We start from the raw sequence: 23837 nt of genomic DNA, 5'->3' as shown, positions 1-23837 counted from the left end.
GGGCTTCTATTACTGAGATCTCTCTGTAAACATTTCTAACTCTGGACTTGTCCAACTGGAGGTGCCTGGAACCCTTCATATTCTCTTTCAAGTTTTAAAACAAATATATATATATATATATATATATATATATATATATATATATATATATATATATATATATATATATAAAATATTTTAATTTACAATGAAACTTTTAGTATAGGGTACACTGATGGGTTTTCTAAAGCCAGAGCACAGCAGCAGTGTTTTCACTTTTTTCTTATTCAGAACTCCCCATATAGCTATACAGGGAAGTTAGAGAACTGGGAGCATAGACCACTTATTCAGCTGTGTGTGTAATTTTGAGTTTCAGCTATTTATTTTTGCCAAAGTTCAGTCTCACTCTCTGTTTTTTTCTCGCTCTTAAATGTTATGTTGGGGTGTCCTAAATTCAGATACTCGCCTACCTAGTGAATCCAGTGTTTTTCTACTGCGATCTGCTGCTCAAATGCCACACCACCATCTTTCCCTCTGATGTCATTGTGGCCTGGCTTCCCTTTTCTGGGATAATGTGTACCAGGCCAACCTATTGGCCCTTCCTTGGATATGTGATGTGCATATCCCAGGAAGCGGAAAGAGCAGGTACACTTTGGGTGGTGCGCGGTGGGGGGTAGGCCTGCAGTAAAAAAACTGTAAAAAATGCAAATGCACAAAAAACAAATGGCCACTTTAGTTTGCACTGAATGGGAAAGAGGGGATTGCAGGGAGGAAAACTCCCTTCTGAGACTAAAGGTCTACGTGGTGACGTAAAAACTACGACAAGCCGAGAAAAATGAAGTTGAATTCTTCCGAGCATGCGTCGACTTGATTCTGAGAATGCTTTTTTTTTCTCCGTCAGAGTTCCACGATCAGAATCGGAAAAAAATAAAACATGTTCTATTTCTAAACTCCGCCGGAATATCCAATGAAAAAATTCTGTCAGACTTTTTTTATCGGAAATTCCGATCGTTTGTAGAAGGCATTAAGGTCTAGTCTTTTAAGGGGATGGCTAAAAAAAAAATGAAATAATAAAAGTATTTGCTGTTCATTTGACTAAAAAAGTAAAGATAATTACAAAGCACTTTGCCTTCCCCCATAAAAACGAAAAAAAAAAAATATTTATTTTTATGGTTACATGTGCATCCATGTCCTCAACAGGTTCAGTCTTCTTCTGGATTCTATAATGTCATCATTTTGTTTGTTGTAGGAACTTATTGCTCCCCAAAAGGATTCCAGCCGAGAGGCCATGGTCAAGAATCAGTGTTAAAATCTTTAAAGCTGAAGGATTACCCAGCATGAGTGAAGGCATCATGGGAGGTTTCTCTAAAATCATGGGGGACAAGAAGGTCTTCATTGATCCATATGTACAGGTCATATTTGCTGGTCAGCAGGTATGGTCCAACGTCTTTACTAAATATCAGTCTAGATGTATACCTCTTATTTATGGTCTTTATTTTTGTAGCAGCAGCCTATAGCAAAGAATTTTATAGAGCATAGGTGAGCTCCCATACATGGTGAAACTGGCCATAAACATTACTAACTGATTTCACAATCTCTGCGCAATCTCCTTTAGATCCACCAAAATCATGTTATGCTAAGCCCTACCTATAGAACCCATTCCGTTTGTGTTCAGTTAGGCCCCTTTCACACTGGGGCGGGAGGTGCGGTGGCGGTATAGCGCCACTATTCTTAGCGGCGCTATACCGTCGGAATTGCGGCAGTATTCGGCCCCTAGCGGTCGAAAAAAAGGCTTAATACCGCCCACAATGGGCCTCTGGCCGGTATAGCCGCGGTTTCCCATTGCTTTCAATGGGAAGGAGCAGTAAACACACCGCTCCTCTCACCGCTCCAAAGATGCTGCTAGCAGGACTTTTGGAGCAGTCTTGCTAGCGCACCGCTCCAGTGTGAAAGCCCTCGGGCTTTCACACTGGAGAAACAGCAGCCGCTGTTTAGGGTCAGTTTGCAGGCCCTTGTGCTACATCGTTTTTGGTAGATTTAAAGGCGATTGCATGATCAAACTGTGTTATGTGTGGCCAGCTTAATACAGACGTATTAGTCTAGGGCAGTGATGGCGAACCTTGGCACCCCAGATGTTTTGGAACTACATTTCCCATGATGCTCTAGTACACTGCAAAGTGCATGAGCATCATGGGAAATGTAGTTCCAAAACATCTGGGGTGCCAAGGTTTGCCATCACTAGTCTAGGGTGACCAGACATCCCCGGTTTCCGGGGACAATCCTCGGATTGAGGACTTTGTCCCTGGACCAAGTCTGTTGCTGGTTTTATCCCCGGATTGGATTTGAACAAGGGCTGGGGCAATTTCAAAGACAGTCAGTGCAGAATTAAAAAACAGAATTCTGAATTGCACCCCCTCCCCTCCGCCACTCCTACTAGCTTAGGGGGTGTATTTTCTTCAAATATCTGTGCCCCTTTCTGATGATCATGTGCTATTCAGAGCGGAGGGAATATTTCTTCAGTTTCGGGCGCATGCCCATCTTGCTCTGCTCGCATGTTCTTCTGCCTTGACTCAAGTCAGTAGTAGCCAGCAATCTATACCCCATGTCTGGGTAGACTTTGGTTCAGACCATTTACATGATGTGTCAGCCATTGACTAGGGGTATGGCCAGACTCTGTAGCTCAGTTGCACTACATATGTAATTATTAATCTTTGATGATCTTGTGTAAATCATTTTTCAGTTTAATTTTTCAGCCAATGGCCAAACAGTTTTTCTAATCCTTTTGTCATTTTAGGGAGAAACCTCAGTGGAAAGTGACACCAACATCCCAGAATGGAACGAGCAAATCAGTTTCATTGAACTTTTCCCTGCTCTAGCTCGGAAGATAAAAATTCAGGTCCTGGATGATGCTCACATCGGGGATGTGGCGCTGGCCACTCATTTTATTGATCTGCAGCAGATATCTGACCCAAGCAAAAATGGTGAGACAAATACTTCACGGTCACAATAATGGACTAATATATATGAACTTAATTTTCTTTGGATCCAGACTGGAATGCAAATCAAAATAGATAGGGTATGTTTTTTTTCATATAACTGTGTATATAAATCCCTACCTTATCCAATCCCAATATTGCAGAATATCTGACAACTAAGGCTGGGCATACACAGTTCAAATTGCGGCCGGTTCAGCAGGAACAGGCCAAGATTCAAACCATTATTGGGAAGGCTGAATGTCCCAAGTTAAACGATTGATCGATCAACTTATGTGCAACCAGCCTGCCGGATTTGCTTCCAATTGTCGTAAGTGGCTGCTATAGGCTAGCGATAATCACTGTCTCGGCAGGAGGGATTCCCCTGTCGGCACTGTTTGTGCTGATGAGGAAATCGTGCAAATCACTTTCCTGCAACACGTTGCTGCAGGAAAGAAATTATCATCGTCTAACTTTTGCTGAGATTGTGATCCACAAGTCACCAAGAGTTGATTTTCAGATAACGCTGTAGCTAAGCATACATCAGCACACATCAGACCAAAAGCTCCCAGGAGACATGTCCGATGAAAACGGACCGTTTTCATCGGACATGTCTCCTCGTGTGTACGGGGCCTAACAGTGACACTGACAGCAGTATGCAGCAGCACAGATCACCGACACGACCCCTCCTGAGTCACAGTGATGGCCTTATTCCACACCAGGGGGTCCCTCCATTCCAAACAGCACAGTCCCGCTCACAGCTTGCCTTGCTCTCGTCCCGCAGACCCATACCGCGAGGCTCCGTCCCTTCCACTTGGCTCCTTTGCACCATGACATCACATGACAAGCTCAGGCACTCCCTCCGCTAGTCCCAGGCCCCTGCCGGCACCAACCGAACACACTGTAGCAGGAACCACAGCCAGGTCAGGACCCGAATTGGCATAGTTCCGAGCCGAGTGTTAGACATATTTTTTACTGGCAACCTTTTGCTTTTACTGGCATTTACTGGCAGGAGAAAAGTGGCAATTTTTTACTGGCTGCCAGTAAAAATACTGACGGTTGGCAACACTGCCCTGGAGGAACCGTAGTGTCCCCAGGAACCCCTACTTAACAAAGACTGGTCCAGATACCTTAAAACAGCTAAGCTAAATGTCTCACACTACTAGTACAGAAGCAATGCTTTTTTCAGTACACCAAACTATTCCCCCTAGCATACAAGCCTTCTAATTTTCCTTCTCTTTGTCCTTAGCTGGCTTTAACCCAACTTTTGGCCCAGCCTGGATCAATCTGTATGGGTCTCCTCAAAACTATACACTGAGAGATGTCCATCGGGATCTGAACGAAGGTCTTGGCGAGGGGATCTTCTACCGAGGTCGGATCTTGGTCGCTATATCGCTAGAGTTATTCTCTAATAATAATGTTCAGGAGAAGAAACCCTTGCAAGCCCTCAAAAATGCCTTCAGTAAGCTGAAGCTAAAGAAAAAAAGTAAAAAGGCACAGGAGAAGGAGAAAGCAACTGCAGCAACTGCTGCTGCAGCAGCGGAGGGTGCTGAAGGAGAAGACGGTCCAGAGAACAATGAACAGCCAAATGCCGTCACTGTGGAGGTGGATGATATCCTGCCCTTGCCAGAGGTACACAGTATGCATACTAACACCGATTCACAATGTTGCGCGAGCCCTGCGTACGCAAGGTACGGAGTTTCCGTACGGCGTCTTTAGCGTAAGGCTGCCCCTTCTTATAGTAGGGGCAGCCAATGCTAAAGTATACCCGCTGTTGACCCGCGTCGCGAAATTTGAATTTCACGTCGTTTGCGTACGTGATTCGTGAATGGCGCTGGACGCCATTCACGTTCACTTTGAAGCAAATGACGTCCTTGCGACGTCATTTGCCGCAATGCACGTCGGGAAAGTTTCCCGACGGCGCATGCGCTTTACGATCGGCGTGGGAACGCGCCTAATTTAAATGATTCCCGCCCCCTGCGGGATCATTTAAATTGCGCGCGCTTACGCCAGGCAATTTTGCCGGCGCGCCCTCGCAATTTACGGAGCTACTGCTCCGTGAACCGAGGGCAGCGGCGCAAATTTGCCGGGGCGCAGGGCAAAAACGTTGCCCTGTGCCTCCGTAATTTATGCGCAAATCTACCTGAATCCGGGCCATTGTTCAAATCAGAACACAAGGACTGTGCAATATTTAGGTCTTAGAGCATAACCACTACTGTAATTCATAAAGATATTAAAAAGGGTTCTGTTGGTTGAATGCATTCATAATGGTTGAATGCATTCATAAACATGCAGTTTTATATACAGTAAACTATCTACTATCAAGGGTCAGCCCAAACAAACCTTATATTTCAGCTTTTGGTGTCACTTGAAAGCTTCCAGAACTCTGTTGGCGAGATCCCTGTGCTTGGGTTCACAGGTCTGCTACACCCATTATGAAAAGGGTTCAACCCTTTCTGCTATGTTTATGCATCGAAGAATGCAAGTGGGTGGTGTATTGACTAAGGGTGATGGCTTACAATATCAACTTTTAATAAGAAGCATGTTCTAAGAGAGCGAGTAACTTGTACTGTATATCGCTACAAATGCGACCTAAATTGCCTCAAGGCGCTGTATCCAATGTCGTCGTCCAGCTCTGATAGAAGAATATGCCAGAGATGTAACCAGAACCTTCAGGGCCCTGGTGCTAGAAACCATGAAGGGCCCCCAGGCCTCCGCTTAGGCCCTTCCCATTGATCCATTTACTCTCATTGTGAGCTCCTTTATTGCGGTCCTGCAGGAGACCACCTTCCTGCCTTCTTGGGGCCCCCCATGGAATGCCAGAGATCAGTCGTAAGTGCAACCTTTGCGACACTGGTAGTTATGCCACTGGTGTTGGTAGTTTTTCTTTGATTTTTTTATAATCTTTTACCACTTTATTTTATTTTTTTACATTTACAATTTTATTTTTTATTATATTTTTACATGTTTTTTTAGGACCCTCATTAGGGAGATTTGCTGAAATATCAAGGGTCCAAACAGACCACTGATGTATCACTTTTGAGACAGAGAAGGGGACTGAGGACAGAATGAAAGAGCAGAAATAGCTCTGTACAGAGCTTTCTGTTCATTCATAAACTGAAGCATAGTAAACACTGTTTTACTATGTCCTAACTATGAATGAATAAAAAAAAAACTAAAAAGATTCAGTGATTGGTACCGATCATTGACTCTATTCATTAAGACATGGAAGTGGCCGGTAAATTACACATTTACCGGCCCCTTCCTTGCTCTCTATCCTGACCGATCCCCCGCAGTAGCTGACGGGAGGTGGGAGGGCAAACATGGCAGTGCTGCAGAGGGGCCAGGGAAGCGCACAGGGGCTGCAGGACATTGATAGGGAGGGCAGAGGGAGCGGCATGTGCGGGAACCAATGGCCTCCATTTCCCTCCTGCATTCGCTAAATGTCTGCCACTAGGGGGCCTCAGTAAAACCAGGGACAGTATGTAAAAATGTGTGTTTTTTTTTACATCTGTCCCTGAAATGTCCCTTACTGACATCCCACGATTAGAGCTGCCCGCCTCTCCAGTACCTTTTCAGTGTGTGTGTATGTATACTCTGTGGCCCCATAATCTATTGCCTGGGGGCCCCATAATCTCCTATTGCCCGGGGGCCCCATAATCTCCTAGTGCCCGGGGGCCCCATGAGTTGTCAGTCCGCCCCTGGCGCCTACATAGAGGGATTAGTTATTCTACATGCCACCCTCCTATCCAGATGTACAGGGGGCTGCACGGGCCTTCTAAAGCATGTGGCTGGGTCGTAATCGCGACCGCTGTACATACGTCCCTGGCATATGCATAGCAAAAGCTTACCAGAGGTGCCACAGACACAGTATTAATAAGGTCTCCTAAGCCACCTGTATATGATCTTTATTCTTCTTTTCACACAGAATGCTGTAGGAGTAAAAGAAGAGTTCCTTCTGTTTGGAACGCTTTTTGAGATCACAATGATGGACCCCAGTATTGGAACCAAACCTGTCAAATTTGAAATTTCTATAGGTGAGCATTAATGGTTTTCCCATAGCTCTAAAAAAAGTTCTGAGATTCCAGTATTTAAGGGGTATGTATATGTGTATTTAGTATATATTATTATTGTTCTTTATATTAACATTTTTAGTCACGGAAAAAAAATAAAAAGTGCATACAATACAAGGCTAGTACTCAAGGTCCTAAGAAGGACTATCTACTATGCTGTGAATAGCTTTAATGATCTGTATATTAAATAGATCTGAACATGGGCGTCCGCTCCATAGGGCAAGGGGGGGGGGGAATTGACCCCCCATGGAAAATCGAGAAGGTGTTGAAGAGTCTCGCGGCTGTGGGGTGTCTGAGCAGTCCCGGGCCGGATGTCACACAGACACAGCGAGCAGAGTGAAGCCACCTCCCCCTCCAGTGTTTTTGTGTACACAGGGAACCTTCTGTGCCCATGTCGTGCTGATGGCTGATCTGAGGTACTGAATGGGATGGGGGGGGTCCGTCTGTGCTAAAGGGGGGGTTTGTACTGAATGAGGGTCCACCTGTGCTGAAGGGGGTCTGTGCTTAATGGGGGGGCTGTGCAGAAGGGGAGTCCATCTGTGTTGAATGGAGGGGTCTGTGCAGAATTGGGGGTCTGTGCAGAATGGAGGGGTCTGTGCTGAAGGGTGGTCCATCTGTGCTGAAGGGGGTCTGTACATTCTCTAGGCTATATTTATATGGGCATGGAGTGAAGCTGAATTATCTCAAGAGCTATTTCACACTGCCAGCTGGCTGCGCTACCATCATTTTAGCTGCGCTATTTGGCCGCTAGCAGGGTGCTTGTAACCCCTGCTAGCGTTTGAAGAAAGGGTTAAATGCGTATTACCGCTGCGGAAGCGCCCCCCCTGAAAAAATGTCAGCGGACGCCCATGGATCTGAATAGCAGGATATTAGATTACACACAATTCTGAGTCAGTAGGAGCACATCCACCACCCTCTTGTCTAGTACATATTTTTTCATCTGAAGGAGCCGTCAATAAGGTAAGAGGCAGTGTTGGAGTTTCCTATTAGAAAGCCCAGCACTGCCTCTGCAAATCCTTTATCACGGAAGTACTCTTTGATAAATGCTTATTTGTTCACCAAGGATTTTATGCAAAAAGTGAATAATGTGATGTCAGTTTATAAATTAAAAATGTTCTATTACACAGGTAACTATGGTAAAACGGCTGAAATATTCACTTCTAAATCTTCTAAAAAGAAGGCAAAATCGGAAACGGTATCAGAGGAACGTCAGGGTCTACTGGATACTGGGTCAGAGGATGAACTCAGTGTAGATTTTGAGGAGGAAGTGACTTTAAAAATGGACCAACATGGCAAATCGATGACGCCTGCAAGGAGACCTCAGCGCACAGAACCAGACGAGTAATATATCACAAAGATTGCAGTAATGGTCAAGTCTATGGTTATTAACTGCTTTGCAGCAAAGGTCAAAGCTTAGGAGAGCAGAGTAAAATGCCCTCTTTGGGCTCATACTAATGGGCACTGCAGCAAACATTTTCAGTGACCCAAAGTGATGCTGGCTTCTTAGTTGCCATTTATGTGTACACACATTGATGCTTACGTTATAATTATTGATACAAGCAATTTAGGGCTTTACTGAAGCACAAACAATGTAGTGGAATTGCACCCATAATATATAAAATACATATAGCTATACTGTACATATACATACATACATTATTTATATATATATATATATATATATATATATATATATATATATATATATATATATATATATATATATATATAATCACACACTGAGCAAAATTATACACACAACGGCCCGGATTCAGAGAGCAATTGCGCCTGCGTAACCATAGTTACGCTGCGCAATTGCTTACTTGCGCCGGCGTAACGAATGCTCCTGATTCAGGAACCTCGTTACGCCGACTGCAGCCTAAGATATGCGTGGCAAAAGGCTCTTATGCCCGCATATCTTAGGCTGCATTCTTGCGATGGCCGCTAGGTGGCGTTCCCGTTGTGCTCTGCGTATAGTATGCAAATTGCATACTAACGCCGATTCACAACGTTACGCGAGCCCTGCGTACGCAGTTTACGTCGTTTGCGTACGGCGGTTTTCGCGTAAGGCTGCCCCTGCTATTATCAGGGGCAGCCAATGTTACGTATACCCGTCGTTCCCGCGTCGTAAAATTTTAAATTTACGTAGTTTGCCTAAGTGAATCGTGAATGGCGCTGGACGCCATTCACGTTCACTTTGAAGCAAATGACGTCCCTGCGACGTCATTTACCGCAATGCACGTCGGGAAAGTTTCCCGACGGAGCATGCGCTCTATGCTCGGCGCGGGAACGCGCCTAATTTAAATGATTCCCGTCCCCTACGGGATCATTTAAATTGCGCGCGCTTACGCCGGGCATTTTGCCGGAGCGCACACGCAATTTACGGAGCTACTGCTCCGTGAATCACGGGTAGCGCAGAAAATTTGCGGGGGCGCAGGGCAAAAACGTTGCCCTGCGCCTCCGTAAAAAAAGCGCAAAAGGTACCTGAATCTAGCCCAACACCTTTGTATTTGTCCCTATTTATCTGGCTGGCCACAATAAAAGGCAACTCTAAATGTGCAGTTTTACTGTATTTTTGGGTCGGGGGTTCTGAAAACCACCATTTGCCGCACGCAGTGCAGTACATCTCCTTCGAATAGAGTTGGTCCATTCCTCTTCAATGGCTGTGCAAAGTTGCTGGATATTGCCAGAAGCTGGCAGACGCTGTTGTATATGCCCTGCAGCTCCTTTCTCTATCTGCAACGTGGAGAGCGTCCTGACTCTCCCGTAGTCCAAGGGAGGGGGCGAGCACGACACTCCACACCAGGGAGAAAGCCTCACATTACTGTGTGGAGTTACAGACAGAAAAACAGGAAGTGAGGATTTCTCAGAAGAAAAAAGCAAAATGGAAGGATGAGGTAAGTGAAGGAGGACTGCATTAAGGTAAAGGAAGCTATTTAGGAAAAAAAAATTGTACCTTTACAACCCCTTTAAAGTGAAACTAAAGGTCAAACTTTTTTTGTTGTTTTGGATAGAGTGGAGATAGATTAGAACACCCGTTCGGGAGATTCACTCTCTCTATTCGTCCTGTTTACAATTGGCATTGGAAGTGAAAGAAAATCAAAACATTTCGACTGTTCCCAGAAAAGTAATAGAGGGAAAATATTCCAATGGGGACATTTAGTTTTGGGGGCCTGGGGGTCCCCACAAAATTCCCCTAACTTGCAGGGAAACACTTCCTGTTTGGCTATGGGACAGGAAGTGAAGGGAAATCTCCACAATGGGGGACAGATGGCAAAAAAAATCTGACAGGGGTTATAACCTTCCCTTACTCTATCGAAAATGAAAAAAAATATCAAGTTTTGCCTATAGTTCTACTTTAAGTTATTAAAGTTCTGTAAGCTCTCCAAATGTTCCCTTGGTATGCCGTTAAAAACTCCATCTAATTCAGAACTCAGAAGAGTTCTGAATTAGACAGTGATTTAAAAGCATCCCACTGGAGAGATTTGGAGTGCGTATGACCTTTTATAGCTTTAAAACGAAGTTCACTTTTTTCCAGAAAATAGCCTTTGCAGCCAAGGGGACCCGTTAGATATTAAACATCTGCACAGCCTTGTAAAATTATAATTATATTTATTTTTATACCTGTAGGCCATTTTGGTCAGAAACCTGGATAAAAACCTCCTAGTTAGCAACCCCTATGTCCTGACTTGTTGCTAGGACGTGAAAACCATTTGATGCTGACTCCCAGCACCACAGGAGTAAAAACAATTGCCTTATCAATTAGTAATTTTAGTCACATTAAATAACACACACAATCTGCGCTTCAAGTCTCACCTAACCTCTAAAAACAGCTGGAATTTTTTTTATCCCCCAGGATAAATAATGATATATAGATCAATAAACCAGCACAATTCAAATCAACTGATCAAATGTCAGTGCAATGTTAAATTGCCACCAAATAAACCCATATGTGTTATATACATATTGTAATGCATCCCTGTAGTGAAAAAAACAGCAAAAAAATAAATTTTGTCTCAAAGCATTTCATCACAAGAACTTCCTCGTGGAGAAATGTTCACTGCCTACTGAGGAAGTCCTTGTGACGAAACGTGCTAAGGGTGGTAATAACGTCAGATGCTGTGTGGAACCCGGAAGTGTCGGGGGTTTTTATTATACAGGATCTCATTGTAATATTTTTATGCGAGTACAATTTTATTATTTAATTAGATGATACATTATAGCGATTGTCTGTTTTTATCTATGGTGCTGAGTGGAGGGCTTAAAGCGGAGGTTCACCCTAAAACAATTGTATACCATTACATCCAGCATACTTCCGACATGTACAGTATGCTGGTATTTTTTTTTTCCGCTGTACATACCGTCTTATAGTTCTTTTTCACCCGGCTTCCGGGTTCTCACTACCGCCGGGAATAGGCGTTCCTATGAAGAGGCGTAGATGATTGATGTGCGGATAAGGCGGGTCACATGTTCCGAAAATAGCCGAACTGGGACTCGGCTCTATACGGTGCCTGCGCAGTCAGCTCTACACGGCTCCTAGTCTGTGCGCAGGCGCCGTATAGCGCTGTCCCAGTTCGGCTATTTTCGTGCCGCGTCTTATCCGCACGTCAATCATCTACGCCTCTTGATAGGAACGCCTATTCCCAGCGGGAGTGAGAACCCGGAAGCCGGGTGAAAAGGAACTATAAGACGGTATGTACAGTGAAAAAAAAGAAATAACAGCATACTGTAGATGTCGGAAGAATGCTGGATGTAATGGTATATAGATGTTTTTTAGGGTGAACCTCCGCTTTAAAACCTTTTAGTGCCGGATCACACAGGGGAAACACGACATCCAGCGCGACTTTGCGAGACGACTTCATAGCGACTTACAACGCGACTTCAAGTTACCTCCAGGACAGGAGACTTTGCCAGTGGCCAATCAAACAAAAATCAGCTCTGTGGGAGGGAGGGGTTTGCCTGGGAAAACGATTTTCTCTTCCTGTAAAGTTGCTTCAGTTAAGATAGTGATCCGACTTTGGAGGCAACTTCTATTGAAATCAATGGGTACAAGTTGCCTACAAGTTGCCTTGAAGTAGTACAGGAACCTTTTCTGAAGTCGGAGCGACTTCAGTAGTGTACATTACGACGGCTCTCATTCACGTCAATGGAATTTCTCATGTCGCGCGACTTGGGGCGACACAAGTCGGATCCCAAGTTGCTGTACTGTGAACCGGCACTAACTGGAGGGAGAACTGGACGCAGAGGGGTGCAAGTGGTGCTAAACCTTAATATCAGGAAATTTATGATCATCTTAGAAATAAGGGGTTTGGTAAGCGCTTTGGATTTATAAGTGTTTGTGCACGGTAATGGGTAAAGGATTAAGGAAAGAGAGTACAAGTGGGCACACTGATTAGAGGACTTTAATGAGCAGCCATGCATGTTCTTCACTGAAATATGTATGGATTGTTATATGTGGAATTGTGACAATTTATCATATTATTGTGTTTTTTAATTATTTATAATTTGTGTGTTCCTTTTTGTTTCACTGCAGGGATATATTATGTATATAACACATACTGTATGTTTTATTTGGTGGAAATTTAGTTGTATACTGATATTTGATTAGTTCATTTTGATAGCGCTGGTTTATTGATCTATATTTTGGTCTACTATTATTATTAATTGTATGATCATATCAATACGAATCCGACCACTTTAGGACGACTAGTTATTCCGCAGTTGATATGCTGCTTTGTAAATGCTTGTGTAGCTAAAGATGAAATTGTAAATCTCTTGCTTTACCTATTTTTTGTTTACATAGTTCATACAGTTACATACCTCTGGGTAACGAAAGGCCTTGTGTCTATGTGTGGAGCCACTGGGAGGATCACAGCTGGAGGCTGTACAACTCCAACTGGATAGTCAAGATAGCAGAACGCCTGGTAAGAGTCAGAACCTCGTATAGTGCTCACTTCTCCATGGTACTCGACATTTTAAAAAGTTATGAATAAAATAGCACTGGAAACACCACTGCTAAAGCCCAAAACTATCCCAGTTTCTCATAGACTTGGTAGACAACATCTTTCAAGTTTTAGTTGCTGGTGATGACAGAGGTGCCCAGTGATGCCTGAACTAGAAATGAGAGGGTTTGAGTGTCACCAGAACAGGACTACATAGGAAGTGCTATATAAGCCCAATAAATATTCCAACCTTTCCCCCACTGTACAAATCAAATGTACTTTTGTTACTGTATCTGTCCCCATCTGAGGAATATCCTATCACTACCTTTCCTTGTGTAGTGCTACCCCCGTAGGAGCCGGTGGATGATGCTTGTCCTCTGGCGCTGTCCTGACCTTTCAAACTCTGCAATCTTTTTGACACTCTGGGCCAGATTCAGAGAGAGATACGACGGTGTATCTCCTGATACGCCGTCGTATCTCTGACTTAGGCCGGTCGTATCTATGCGACTGATTCACAGAATCAGTTACGCATAGATATGCCTAAGATCCGATAGGTGTAACTGTCGGATCTTAACTGCAATTAAAAAATGGCCGCGGGGGGCGTTCTCGCTGATTTACGCTGAATAATATGTAAATCAGCGAGATACGCCAATTCACGAACGTACGCGGGCCCGACGCAGTGTTGTTACGACGTTTATGTAGCGGATTTCCCGGCGTATACTTACCCCTGCTTCTATGAGGAGCAGCCAATGTTAAGTATAGCCGTCGTTCCTGTGTCGAATTTTTTTTTTTACGTCGTTTGCGTACGCCGATTCAGAAACCCGCTCGTCGCAAGGTACGCTCACGCCGAAACCACTGACGTCCTAGCGACGTCAGTGGTAGCAATGCACGTCGGGAAATTTCGCGGACGGCGCATGCTCATTTAAATCGGCGCAGGGACGCGCCAGATTTAAATAGTACACTCCCCCTAGCCGCGGAATTTGAATTCCCCCGGGGGTTTTACGATCCGCCGCCGCAAGTTTGGAGGCAAGTGGTTTGTGAATTACCCACTAGCCTCTCAAACTTGCGGCAGCGGATCTTAAATCACATAGATCACGTGGATCTAAAGATCCGCTGATCTATGTGAATCTAGCCCTCTAGGTTTAGACATGGGTAGACCAACAATGTTCACCACACCAGTTACCAATATTACCCGGCCAGCACAGAGTAAGAAGCGGCAATTAACACAACATTTCAATAACCAGAGTTGTATCGAATACCTCAAGAATATCTCAAGTTAACACGTAGGGGGCTACATATTATATAAAGCAATGTATTCAATTTGAAGGAATAAGCAATAGCAACAGCTATAGCAACCCTGTATGGCCCCTGATGGTCCGACTTGCAGTGGAAACGCTCACCAGAATAGACCGGACCATTCTAACCGTTCCAAACTGTACCGACCCGAACCGTTCCTCTCAGTGGAAACGAGGCATAACTGTACATATTCCTTCTGCAGGAACGTGGACTCAATGAGGTGGAGAAACTCACAAGACGACCTAAATCCAACCCACACGACCGTCTGAAGCAAGTCCTAGAAGAATTTGTTGCTGGCTGCAGGTTAATGGTTTTGCCAAAGCTTTTAAACACACATTTTAATTACTGCCTACAGAATGTCACATTATGCAAAATTTTAATTATAAAATCAGAATGTGCTATTAGCAGCAGTATGTCAGAGGCAGAATATGGAAGGTCCTTCAGGCAGCTAGAAGATGTTCTTTTGTTCAATTTATTATACAGATTCAAGATTAGGCATTCTCTTGTACTCTACTAAAACACACTGAGACTGAATTAAATAGATCCATTCTCTACATAATAATGATAATGTTGATTTGCTCTCTTACAGACAGTACTCACTTAGTGCTGGAAAAAGGACAATGGCTCGCCCAAACAACTTGGACAAGTGCAGGATGAAATCTCTTTCTCACAATATTGTAAGTCGGACATATTGTCAAATAGAAAGATTAACAGACAATCGCCTAAACTTGCGGCGGCGTAGCTTAGCGTGTTTAGGCTACGCCGCCGTAAGTTAGCAAGGCAAGTACATGATTCTCAATGTACTTGCCTGCTATGTTACGGCGGCGTAGCCTAAAGCGGGCGGGCATAAGGGCGCCGAATTCAAATGTGTGTTAGGGGGGCGTGTTGTATGCTAATAGTGCTTGACCTCAAGTTTTTTACGTATTCTTTTAACTGCGCATGCGCCTACATTTCCCTGCGTGCATTGCGGCCAAGTACGCCGCACGGGCCTATTGATTTTGTCGTGGACGTAAACAACGTAAATCCCGATTCACGGACGACTTACGCAAACGACGTAAAAAATTCAAATTTCGACGCGGGAACGGCGGCCATACTTGACATTACTATTCCACTAGGGCCTACCTCTAACTTTACGCGGCCTATCTGTTACGTAAACGGCTTAAAAGTACTGCGTCAGCCGGGCGTACGTTCGTGAATCGGCGTATCTCCTCATTTACATATTCTACGCCGACCGCAATGGAAGCGCCACCTAGCAGCCATCCAAAATATTGCAATCTAAGATAGGACGGCGCAAGCCGTCGTATCTTAGATATGTTTAAGCGTATCTCTGTTTGAGCATACGCTTAAACATAGGTCGGCGTAGATTCTGAGTTAGGTCGGCTTATCTACTGATAAGCCGGCCTAACTCTTTCTGAATCTACCTAAAAATCTTCAACCAAAGAAAGTGGAATGAAAGCACAATACAGTGAGCAGAGACATGGGTCTTTACAGAAAGAATAGATTAGTATACACTATATTGTCAAAAGTATTGTGACGCCTGCCTTTACGAGCACATGAACTTTAATGGCATCCCAGTCTTAGTCCATAGGGTTCAATATTGAGTTGGCCCACCCTTTGCAGCTATAGCAGCTTCAACTCTTCTGGGAAGGCTGCCCACAAGGTTTAGGAGTGTGTCTATGGGAAGGTTTGACTATTCTTCCAGGCACGAGACGGCCTGGCTCGCAGTCTCCACTCTAATTCCTCACAAAGGTGTTCTATCGGGTTGAGGTCAGGAATCTGCAGGCCAGTCTAGTTTCTGCACCCCAAACTCACTCATCCATGTCTTTATGGACCTTGCTTTGTGTACTGGTTTAAATCATTTGGCGAAAGGTGAATTATGGTGTGGGGTTGTTTTTCTGGGGTTGGGCTTGGCCCCTTATTTCCAGTGAAGGCGTCAGCATACCAAGACATTTTGGACAATTTCATGATCCCAACTTTGTGGGAACAGTTTGGGGATGACCCCTTCCTGTTCCAACAACACTGCGTACCAGTGCACAAAGCAAGGTCCTGACCTCAACCCGATAGAACACCTTTGGGATGAATTTGAGTGGAGACTGTATAGGGAGCTTGATGTCTAATTTTTGAAAAAGCTCTATTTCTGGAGTTCTAGGAATGTTCATCCTCTTTACTGAGCGGATGAAGTTAAAAAGTCTAATCCAAAATCGAATTTAACGCATTGCCACCAAACATGAAACATGGCACATTTTGGCAACCCTAATTGGAACCATGTACCATCTAAGGCCCCATGTACACTGCTGCTGCTAAACGGCCATGTTTTAAAAATGTGTTTAGACAGATCAATCATTTGGGCGTTCATTCATTACATTGGCCACAACATTTATTTATTTATTATGAAATACTTACCTTAGAACGAAGCTGTTGCAGCGGCCCCTGTACACAGCTGGGACAGGCAACATGTCTCTGGAATGTTTCTTCCGGGTCTACGAGCATGCGTGCGGGAGCCACCAGTCACGGCACAGCAGCTGAAAAAAACCCTCAAGAACGAGCCGTTTCTTCAGTGCGCATGTGCCGATGACGTTGGCGCATGCGGATACAGTGAATATCTCCTGAACTGTGCGGGTTTAGGAGAAATTTGCGGTACCTACAGGTAAGACTTATTAAAGGCTTACCCATAGGCGTGCGCACAGGGTATGCCAGGTGTGCCTGGGCACACCCTAATCACACTGTGCTGCACAGATTCCCCCTGCTGTTTGGCTGCAGGAGTAGGGACTTGGGAATCTCTGTCTTAAAAGTGAAATATCAGGGGCCTGTTTAGACCTCTGATATCTCACCAAAGCCCCCCTAATGGAGCTCCTAAAAATGTATAAAATAAAATAAAAATAATAATATATTAATAAATAAAATTGTAAAAAAATAAAAAAGTTATGATAATGAATTATAATAGATATATATTATTATTAAATAAAATTGTAAAAAAAAATTGAAAAAAAGTTATGATAAAAAATAAATTAATAATAATAATAATAATATATTATTATTATAAAATACAATTGTAAAGAATAGAAAAATTTTAAAAAAAAGTTATGATAATGAATAAAAATAATAATATATTATTATTATTATTATTATTATTATTATTAATAAATAAAATTGTAAAAAAATGTATAAAAAAAAAAAAGTTATGATAATAAATAATAATAATATATTATTATTAAATACAATTGTAAAAAATAGAAAATTTTTAAAAACAGTTATGATAAAAAAATAATAAAAATAAACTACTGACATCAATCTCTTCCCTACTGACACCGTCCACTGCTCTACTGAGATAAAGGGTTTACAACCCCTTTAACCAGACACTGATAGAAATCATAAGCAGTGGCGGTTTGTGGTATATGTATTTATTTTGGGGGGGGGCAGCAATCCACCCACCTCGCCAAACCCCCCACCCCAGCCGGGTCACAGCCCCGTACTTACCCTATCTAGGTCGCGGGCAGCGCTTCTTCCAGGGGCATAGGCTTCCCCCGCATCTCCTCCTTCCTCCTCCTCCTCTGCGGCCATAGGATCGCATCTTCTCCTGACCATCTCCTTCTGATCGGGTGACGGGTCTCAGGACCCGCTTCCTGATTGGCCCGGGAGGAGAAATAAGAAGTCAATAGCGAATATAATATTTTTAAAGCCAATTAGAGCTCTAATTGAGTGCTTTAAAAAAAAACATTGGAATTCATGTGTATGGTGCCCTGCATGTAGATTAGGAGCTGCTGGCATGAATTAGGGGGCAGAGCCCTTGTGCCTTGTATGGACGGGCCACCACTGGTCATAAGACTGCTATATACTGCTGATGAGAAAAGGTTTTAAGCAGTTTATATTTACTAAAATAATTGCATTTCCATGTTCTGTGTGTGGTGGGATACCAGTTATAGTGAATGCAGGCTCCTGGGTTTAGTAACGCTTTAAATGGATTTTATCCCTGTAGATTCTCACTGCCAAACAAGCACTGAGAGCCAGACGCCGGCTGACCAAGAACAATGTGAAAGAGAAGATCAACGATGGGAAGAAGATTTTATCCAGAGTCCGACTCATGGCTAAAGAGGTTTGTTCTTCTTACAGACTTGTACGCCATTTTGTGTAGACAGAAAAGCAGGCAAGAATTAATTAATAGGTTGACTAGGTCTGAGTTCGAGATGCCAAAGATGGGAAGTATACTTTTATTTTCCGCATGATAGTATATTCTTTATTATATTAGAAGCAGGGTAAAGACAATGAATAGTCATTTGGGAAGGTAGTACCTAACTGGCATTACACCATGGGGTGTATTTATTAAAAATGTGTATACCAATTTGCCTAGTTTAAGTACATGTACATCCATTCTGTGCAAATTGGGGAAAAAAACATAAGTTATTAGGTTATTTCCTGTGCTGGTTGAATGTTTTTAATTGGTTTAAAACAGTGGTCTCCAAACATCGGCCCTATTCTTCCCACTGACACCAATGTTGGGGCACTATTCCTTCTTCTGATGCTTACAATTGGGCACTATTCCTCTCAATGACACCAATGATGGGGCAATATTCCATCCCCTGATACTAAAGATGGGATACCATTTCTTCCCCTGATACCAATGATAGAGCACTACCCCTCCCACTGATACCAATAATGGGGCACTATACCTCCCACTGATTATAAAGATGGGGCTCTATTCTTCTCAATGACACCAATGGTGGGGCTTTATTTAGTTCCATTGACGCCAAGGCATTTTCTGACACACTGGCCACCGTTTGGCCACTTCAAAGTCTGAAAACTGGCCCTTTGTTCAGAAAGTTTGGAGACTCCTGCTTTAAAATAAAAAATACAGCATTGGGCACTGGATGGCGCTAATTATTATTGGAATTTCCTGTTAATTGATTGTGTGGTTTAATTATGTTACAGCCGCAATGCACGCTGCCTGACATTGTGATATGGATGTTCAGCAACAATAAGCGTCTGGCCTATGCACGCGTCCCAGCACAACACATCCTCTACTCCGTGGTGGAAGAGGAAAAGGGAAAGGACTGCGGCAAGATCTCCACCATCTACTTCAAGGTGAAAATATTGCTTCTATTTAGGAAATATAAGGGGTCTCTTATTTCAGTCAGCACAGAATATTTACATAGCGAAGGAGGAACTACGGGGAATTGACGTGAAATATTTAGGGCCCATTCACACCATTGTAGTGCGTTAGGGCATGCTTGTTAATATGTGTTGCGTTAAAGTAGCCCATTCTAAAGATGGGCTGCCTAACGCACTAAAAAAGGTGCATGCACAATTTCTGGCAGCACAGCGCATTGGAGTGCATGGTAGTGCAATGCCACATCGGTTGGCAAGGTGCGTTGGGGGGTGCCATTAAGAATGTATGACACTGCATTGCAAAAATGCATGTAGCATGTGTTGCCACGCTTAACTGTAATACAATAATCTAAATGGGCCCTAGAAGTTATGACTTCATTGACCTTCCTGTTCTGCATTCTTGTTCCAGTTCAGTATGCTAATGTATTAAAGCCAGGAACCAGCCAGGCAATTGGCATTTTTAGAAGAATGCCAGCAATGACAGCCGGCTTCTGTAAGTACAATTTGCCTTCAAGAGATACTGCCCATTCAGGGCAACGTGAAACCACCTCCTGATATGGCAACTATAGTTTAGCAGGTTCTTTTCCAAAAACAGTGCATATACAGCCAGGCACATTTTCAACAGTCACTCCGGCTCAATGAAAAGTCTAGTGTGATAGATCTGGATAAAATTTCTATTTGATAAGTTGAGCTTATTCTTTTATTAGAACCACTAAAATGTTTCTTGGTTTATATTCCTTTAATTTCTTTTTATATTTTCATATTGTTTTTATATCAATACATTATATGCATGTGTGAAATATATGTATCACAACAAAGGTTTATTTTCCTTAAAGAGATTGTATCAGGAAATCAATCTTTATTAAGTCTCTATCAATTGGCGCCCAACGGGTTGTCTTTTAAGTTGTATTTGCTAGTATAAACTTGTGGGGGATAGGGGGGAATTTAGAGTGATATGGGATACTCCAAAACATCAGGTATTATTAACAGAAGACACTTCTCTCCCTCAGTAACAATAGCACAAGTACAGGTAGAATGGAACGGTCTATGGGTTCATGGCTGGTCATACCTGTGCTAAAGTAGCTTTAGCACAGGTATAGATCTGTAGGGGACACAGCTGGGGACCATAAAGAAGCTTTGAGAACAGGCAGACTGCAACAGTCCACAGGTTCACGGCTAGAGACCATGAAGTATCTTTAGCACTGTTAAAGTTTGACTGGAACAGTCTATATAGGTTCACGGCTGGGGACCATGAAATAGCTTTAGCACAGATATAGCTAGACTGGCGCAGTCTATTGGTTCACAGCTGGGAAACCATGAAGAACCTTTAGAACTGGTAAAGTTAGACTGGAACAGTCTATAGGTTCACGGCTGGGAAACCATGAAGAACCTTTAGAACTGGTAAAGTTAGACTGGAACAGTCTATAGGTTCACGGCTAGGGACCATGAAATAGCTTTAGCACAGGTATAGCTACACTGGAGCAGTCTATAGGTTCACAGCTGGGGACCATGAAGTAGCTTTGAGGTGCAGCACAAAAAGAAAGGCTGTTCTTACAGGATCCTGGAACAAGATCAGTTCATGGGTGTAGCCTCTTGTAAAATAATCCAGCATCCAATCCAAAGGGCTCCAGAGGAAAGCAGCCCTCCTCCTATCAGTTCACAGATCCATTTCCTCAGGAGTGAAAAATGATCTCCTCAGAGCTCCAGACTACTTAACAGTATCCCAACCACCATCTTGGCAGTCCTTTCCAGGGATTGCCTATTCCCTCTTCAAGATTCATGCTGGTGATTTGAATTTTCCCTCAATCTCCAGAAACCTCTTCTGAAGGTAGGGGGAAGCAATGAAACTGCCAGCCTGTGAAGCCCAGAACAGACCAGACCAAACAACTACTGCTTCACGATCAGAATTTCCGACAAGAACTTTTCTTATCGGAAAAAATGAGAGCCAGCTCTCAAATTTTTGCTGTCGGAAATTCCAACAGCAAAAGTCAGATGGAGCCTACACACGGTCGGAATTTCCGACCAAAAGCTCACATCAAACTTTTCTTGTCGGAAGTTCCAACCATGTGTACGCGGCATAAGACTAAACAGAATGTGCTATTGTAGAACCACTTTGACTAACTATAATGCTGCGTACACACGATCGGAATTTCCGACAACAAATGTTCAATGTGAACTATGTGTATGCTCCATCAGACATTTACTGTCGGAATTTCTGACAACAAATGTTTAAGAGCTGGTTCTCAATTTTTCCGACAAGAACAAAAGTTTTTGTCAGAAATTCTGATCGTCTGTAGCCAATTCCGATGCACAAAAATCCTACGCATGTTCAGAATCAATTCGACGCATGCTCGGAATCATCGAACTTCATTTTCTGGACTCGTCGTAGTGTTGTATGTAGCCGTGTTCTTGACGTTCGGAATTTTTGACAACATTTGTGTGACCGTTTGTATGCAACACAAGTTTGAGCCAACATTCCGTCTGAAAAAAATCCACGGTTTTGTTGTCGGAATGTCCGATCGTCTGTACGTGGCATTACAGTAAAGAATTTGTCCAGTTGGTCAATACTGCTCAGTCAAGAACAATTGTCCAATTAAATAACAACCTGTTACAACCAAGGGGAATGCTACAAATGGGTTAGTATTGAAGCATGCAAGACAATACTCATGGTAGTAAAAATAAAAATGTCTTTAATCATTCATTAGACGTTTATTAGACGGTAAGATATTGGAGGTCATTTTTAAAGTGAATGTCTTTCTGATTCCAGATTCCAGGATCGTACAGCGGTGAAATCTTTGCCAAAGCTGAGATCTACATGTGGCTAGGAGTCAAGAAGTATGCCAAGAACAGCACGGCGGATCTGCCTGAGGATTACAAGTTCCTTTATGACAGAGATGGAGAATTGGTGGAATCTCCAACTCCCAACCCACCAATCCTGATTCGAAGGGACGGTGAGATGCTCCATTTTGATATTTACATTGTTAATCAGCAGAACGTTTCAAATTATCGGGAAGCTGCCATGGTTCTTGGTATTTTTTTATTTACTTTTTGTTTACCACTTTAGGCCAGTTTTTAGCTTTCATACTCCCAGGGTGTTGCCAAGTGAGGCCTAGTAGTCACTGCTCACCTCCACCATACAGCAGTGAGCTCTTTCTCGGATTCAAACCCCCTCAAAAACTTTTCTTCTCCCCTGATGCAGTAGCTCTGAGCTCAGCATTTAAGAGCTCCCTCCTGTGATGGTGGAGGTCATGGTGGGCAGTGATGACTAGGCCTCACTTAGCAATGTCCTGGGAGTATTCCAGTCAAGCTTCATAAGGTATGTAAATGTCCTACACCTATAGCAAGGGTATTATTACATTTCAGTCAGAGCTGCACAGTTTGTTTTCATCTACAGATGCCCCTTACCTGCATAGGCAGTTTTGTAGTAAAGGTGAACTACCATGTACTTGTACCGTATGAACAAATATCCTGTTCTCTTTGTATTGCTTCTTTTGTGTTAAATCCCTGGGGGCAGATCCACATACATTTGCGTGGGCGCAGCGTATGTGAGATACGCTACGCCGCTGTAACTTACTTTGCAAATCTTTGAATCCTGAAAGAATTTGCACCGTAAGTTACAGCGGCGTAGGGTATCTCTCGCTGCGTACGGGCGCGGAATTCAAATGCGGCGAGTAGGGGGCGTGTTTCATTTAAATGAAGCGCGTCCCCGCGCCGAACGAACTACGCATGCCCCATTCGTCAAAACTCCCAGGGTGCATTGCTCCAAATGACGTCGCAAGGACGTCATTGTTTTCGTCGTGAACGTAAATGGCGTCCAGCCCCATTCACAGACGACTTACGCAAACGACGTAAAATTTTCAAAATTATACGCGGGAATGACGGCCATACTTAACATTGAGTACGCCACCAGATAGCAGCTTTAACTATACGCCGGAAAAAGCCAAACGGAAACGACGTAAAAGAATGCAACGGCGGCTCGTACGTTCGTGGATCGTCGGAAAAAGCTAATTTGCATACTCGACGCGGATTACGACGTGAACGCCACCCAGCGGCCGCCAGAAAATTGCATCCTATATCCGACGGCGTACTAAGGCGTACGCCTGTCTGATCTAACACAGATGCCGTCGTATCTTGTTTGGTGCATACCAAAACAAAGATACGACGCGCAAAATTTGAAATTATGTGGCGTATCAACAGATACGCCGGCGTAATTTCTTTGAGGATCTGCCCCCTGGTGTTCCTGTCAGTCCCTTTGCTTTCCTATCAAAAACTGACAACATCAGGCCTGAAAGCACATCGTGTGGTCAGTTTTCTAGCTGTGCTGGGAGCTAATCCAATGATCTGGCTTGTGCTGACACACCCCCTCTGCCCAGCCATTCACTGTACACATGTTTTGCTGCTTCTCCTCCCCCAGCTCCTTATTCAGCTGAGGACAGAAGTTTTATGATAACTTATAGAAAAGGGGAAACGGG

At 43.5% G+C, this 23837-nt stretch overlaps 1 protein-coding gene across 1 annotated transcript in view; it reads left to right on the top strand.

The window, feature by feature from the left end:
- LOC120918805 (fer-1-like protein 4) overlaps positions 1 to 23837 on the top strand; it is a 142404-nt gene that overhangs the window by 58970 nt on the left and 59597 nt on the right. Inside the window, exons 13-23 of the mRNA XM_040330614.1 lie at positions 1229 to 1412; positions 2774 to 2960; positions 4201 to 4583; positions 6880 to 6988; positions 8152 to 8365; positions 12828 to 12948; positions 14465 to 14565; positions 14852 to 14939; positions 18239 to 18355; positions 19189 to 19341; positions 22133 to 22316. Coding sequence (XP_040186548.1) covers positions 1229 to 1412; positions 2774 to 2960; positions 4201 to 4583; positions 6880 to 6988; positions 8152 to 8365; positions 12828 to 12948; positions 14465 to 14565; positions 14852 to 14939; positions 18239 to 18355; positions 19189 to 19341; positions 22133 to 22316 — 1841 coding nt within the window. The remainder of the gene's footprint in view (positions 1 to 1228; positions 1413 to 2773; positions 2961 to 4200; positions 4584 to 6879; positions 6989 to 8151; positions 8366 to 12827; positions 12949 to 14464; positions 14566 to 14851; positions 14940 to 18238; positions 18356 to 19188; positions 19342 to 22132; positions 22317 to 23837) is intronic.

The sequence above is a fragment of the Rana temporaria genome, chromosome 12, assembly GCF_905171775.1.
Source record: "Rana temporaria chromosome 12, aRanTem1.1, whole genome shotgun sequence".
NCBI classification, from domain to species: Eukaryota; Metazoa; Chordata; class Amphibia; order Anura; family Ranidae; genus Rana; species Rana temporaria.
The sequence above is the reverse complement of the archived record's forward strand: the minus strand, read 5'-3'. Positions and strand labels throughout refer to the sequence as shown.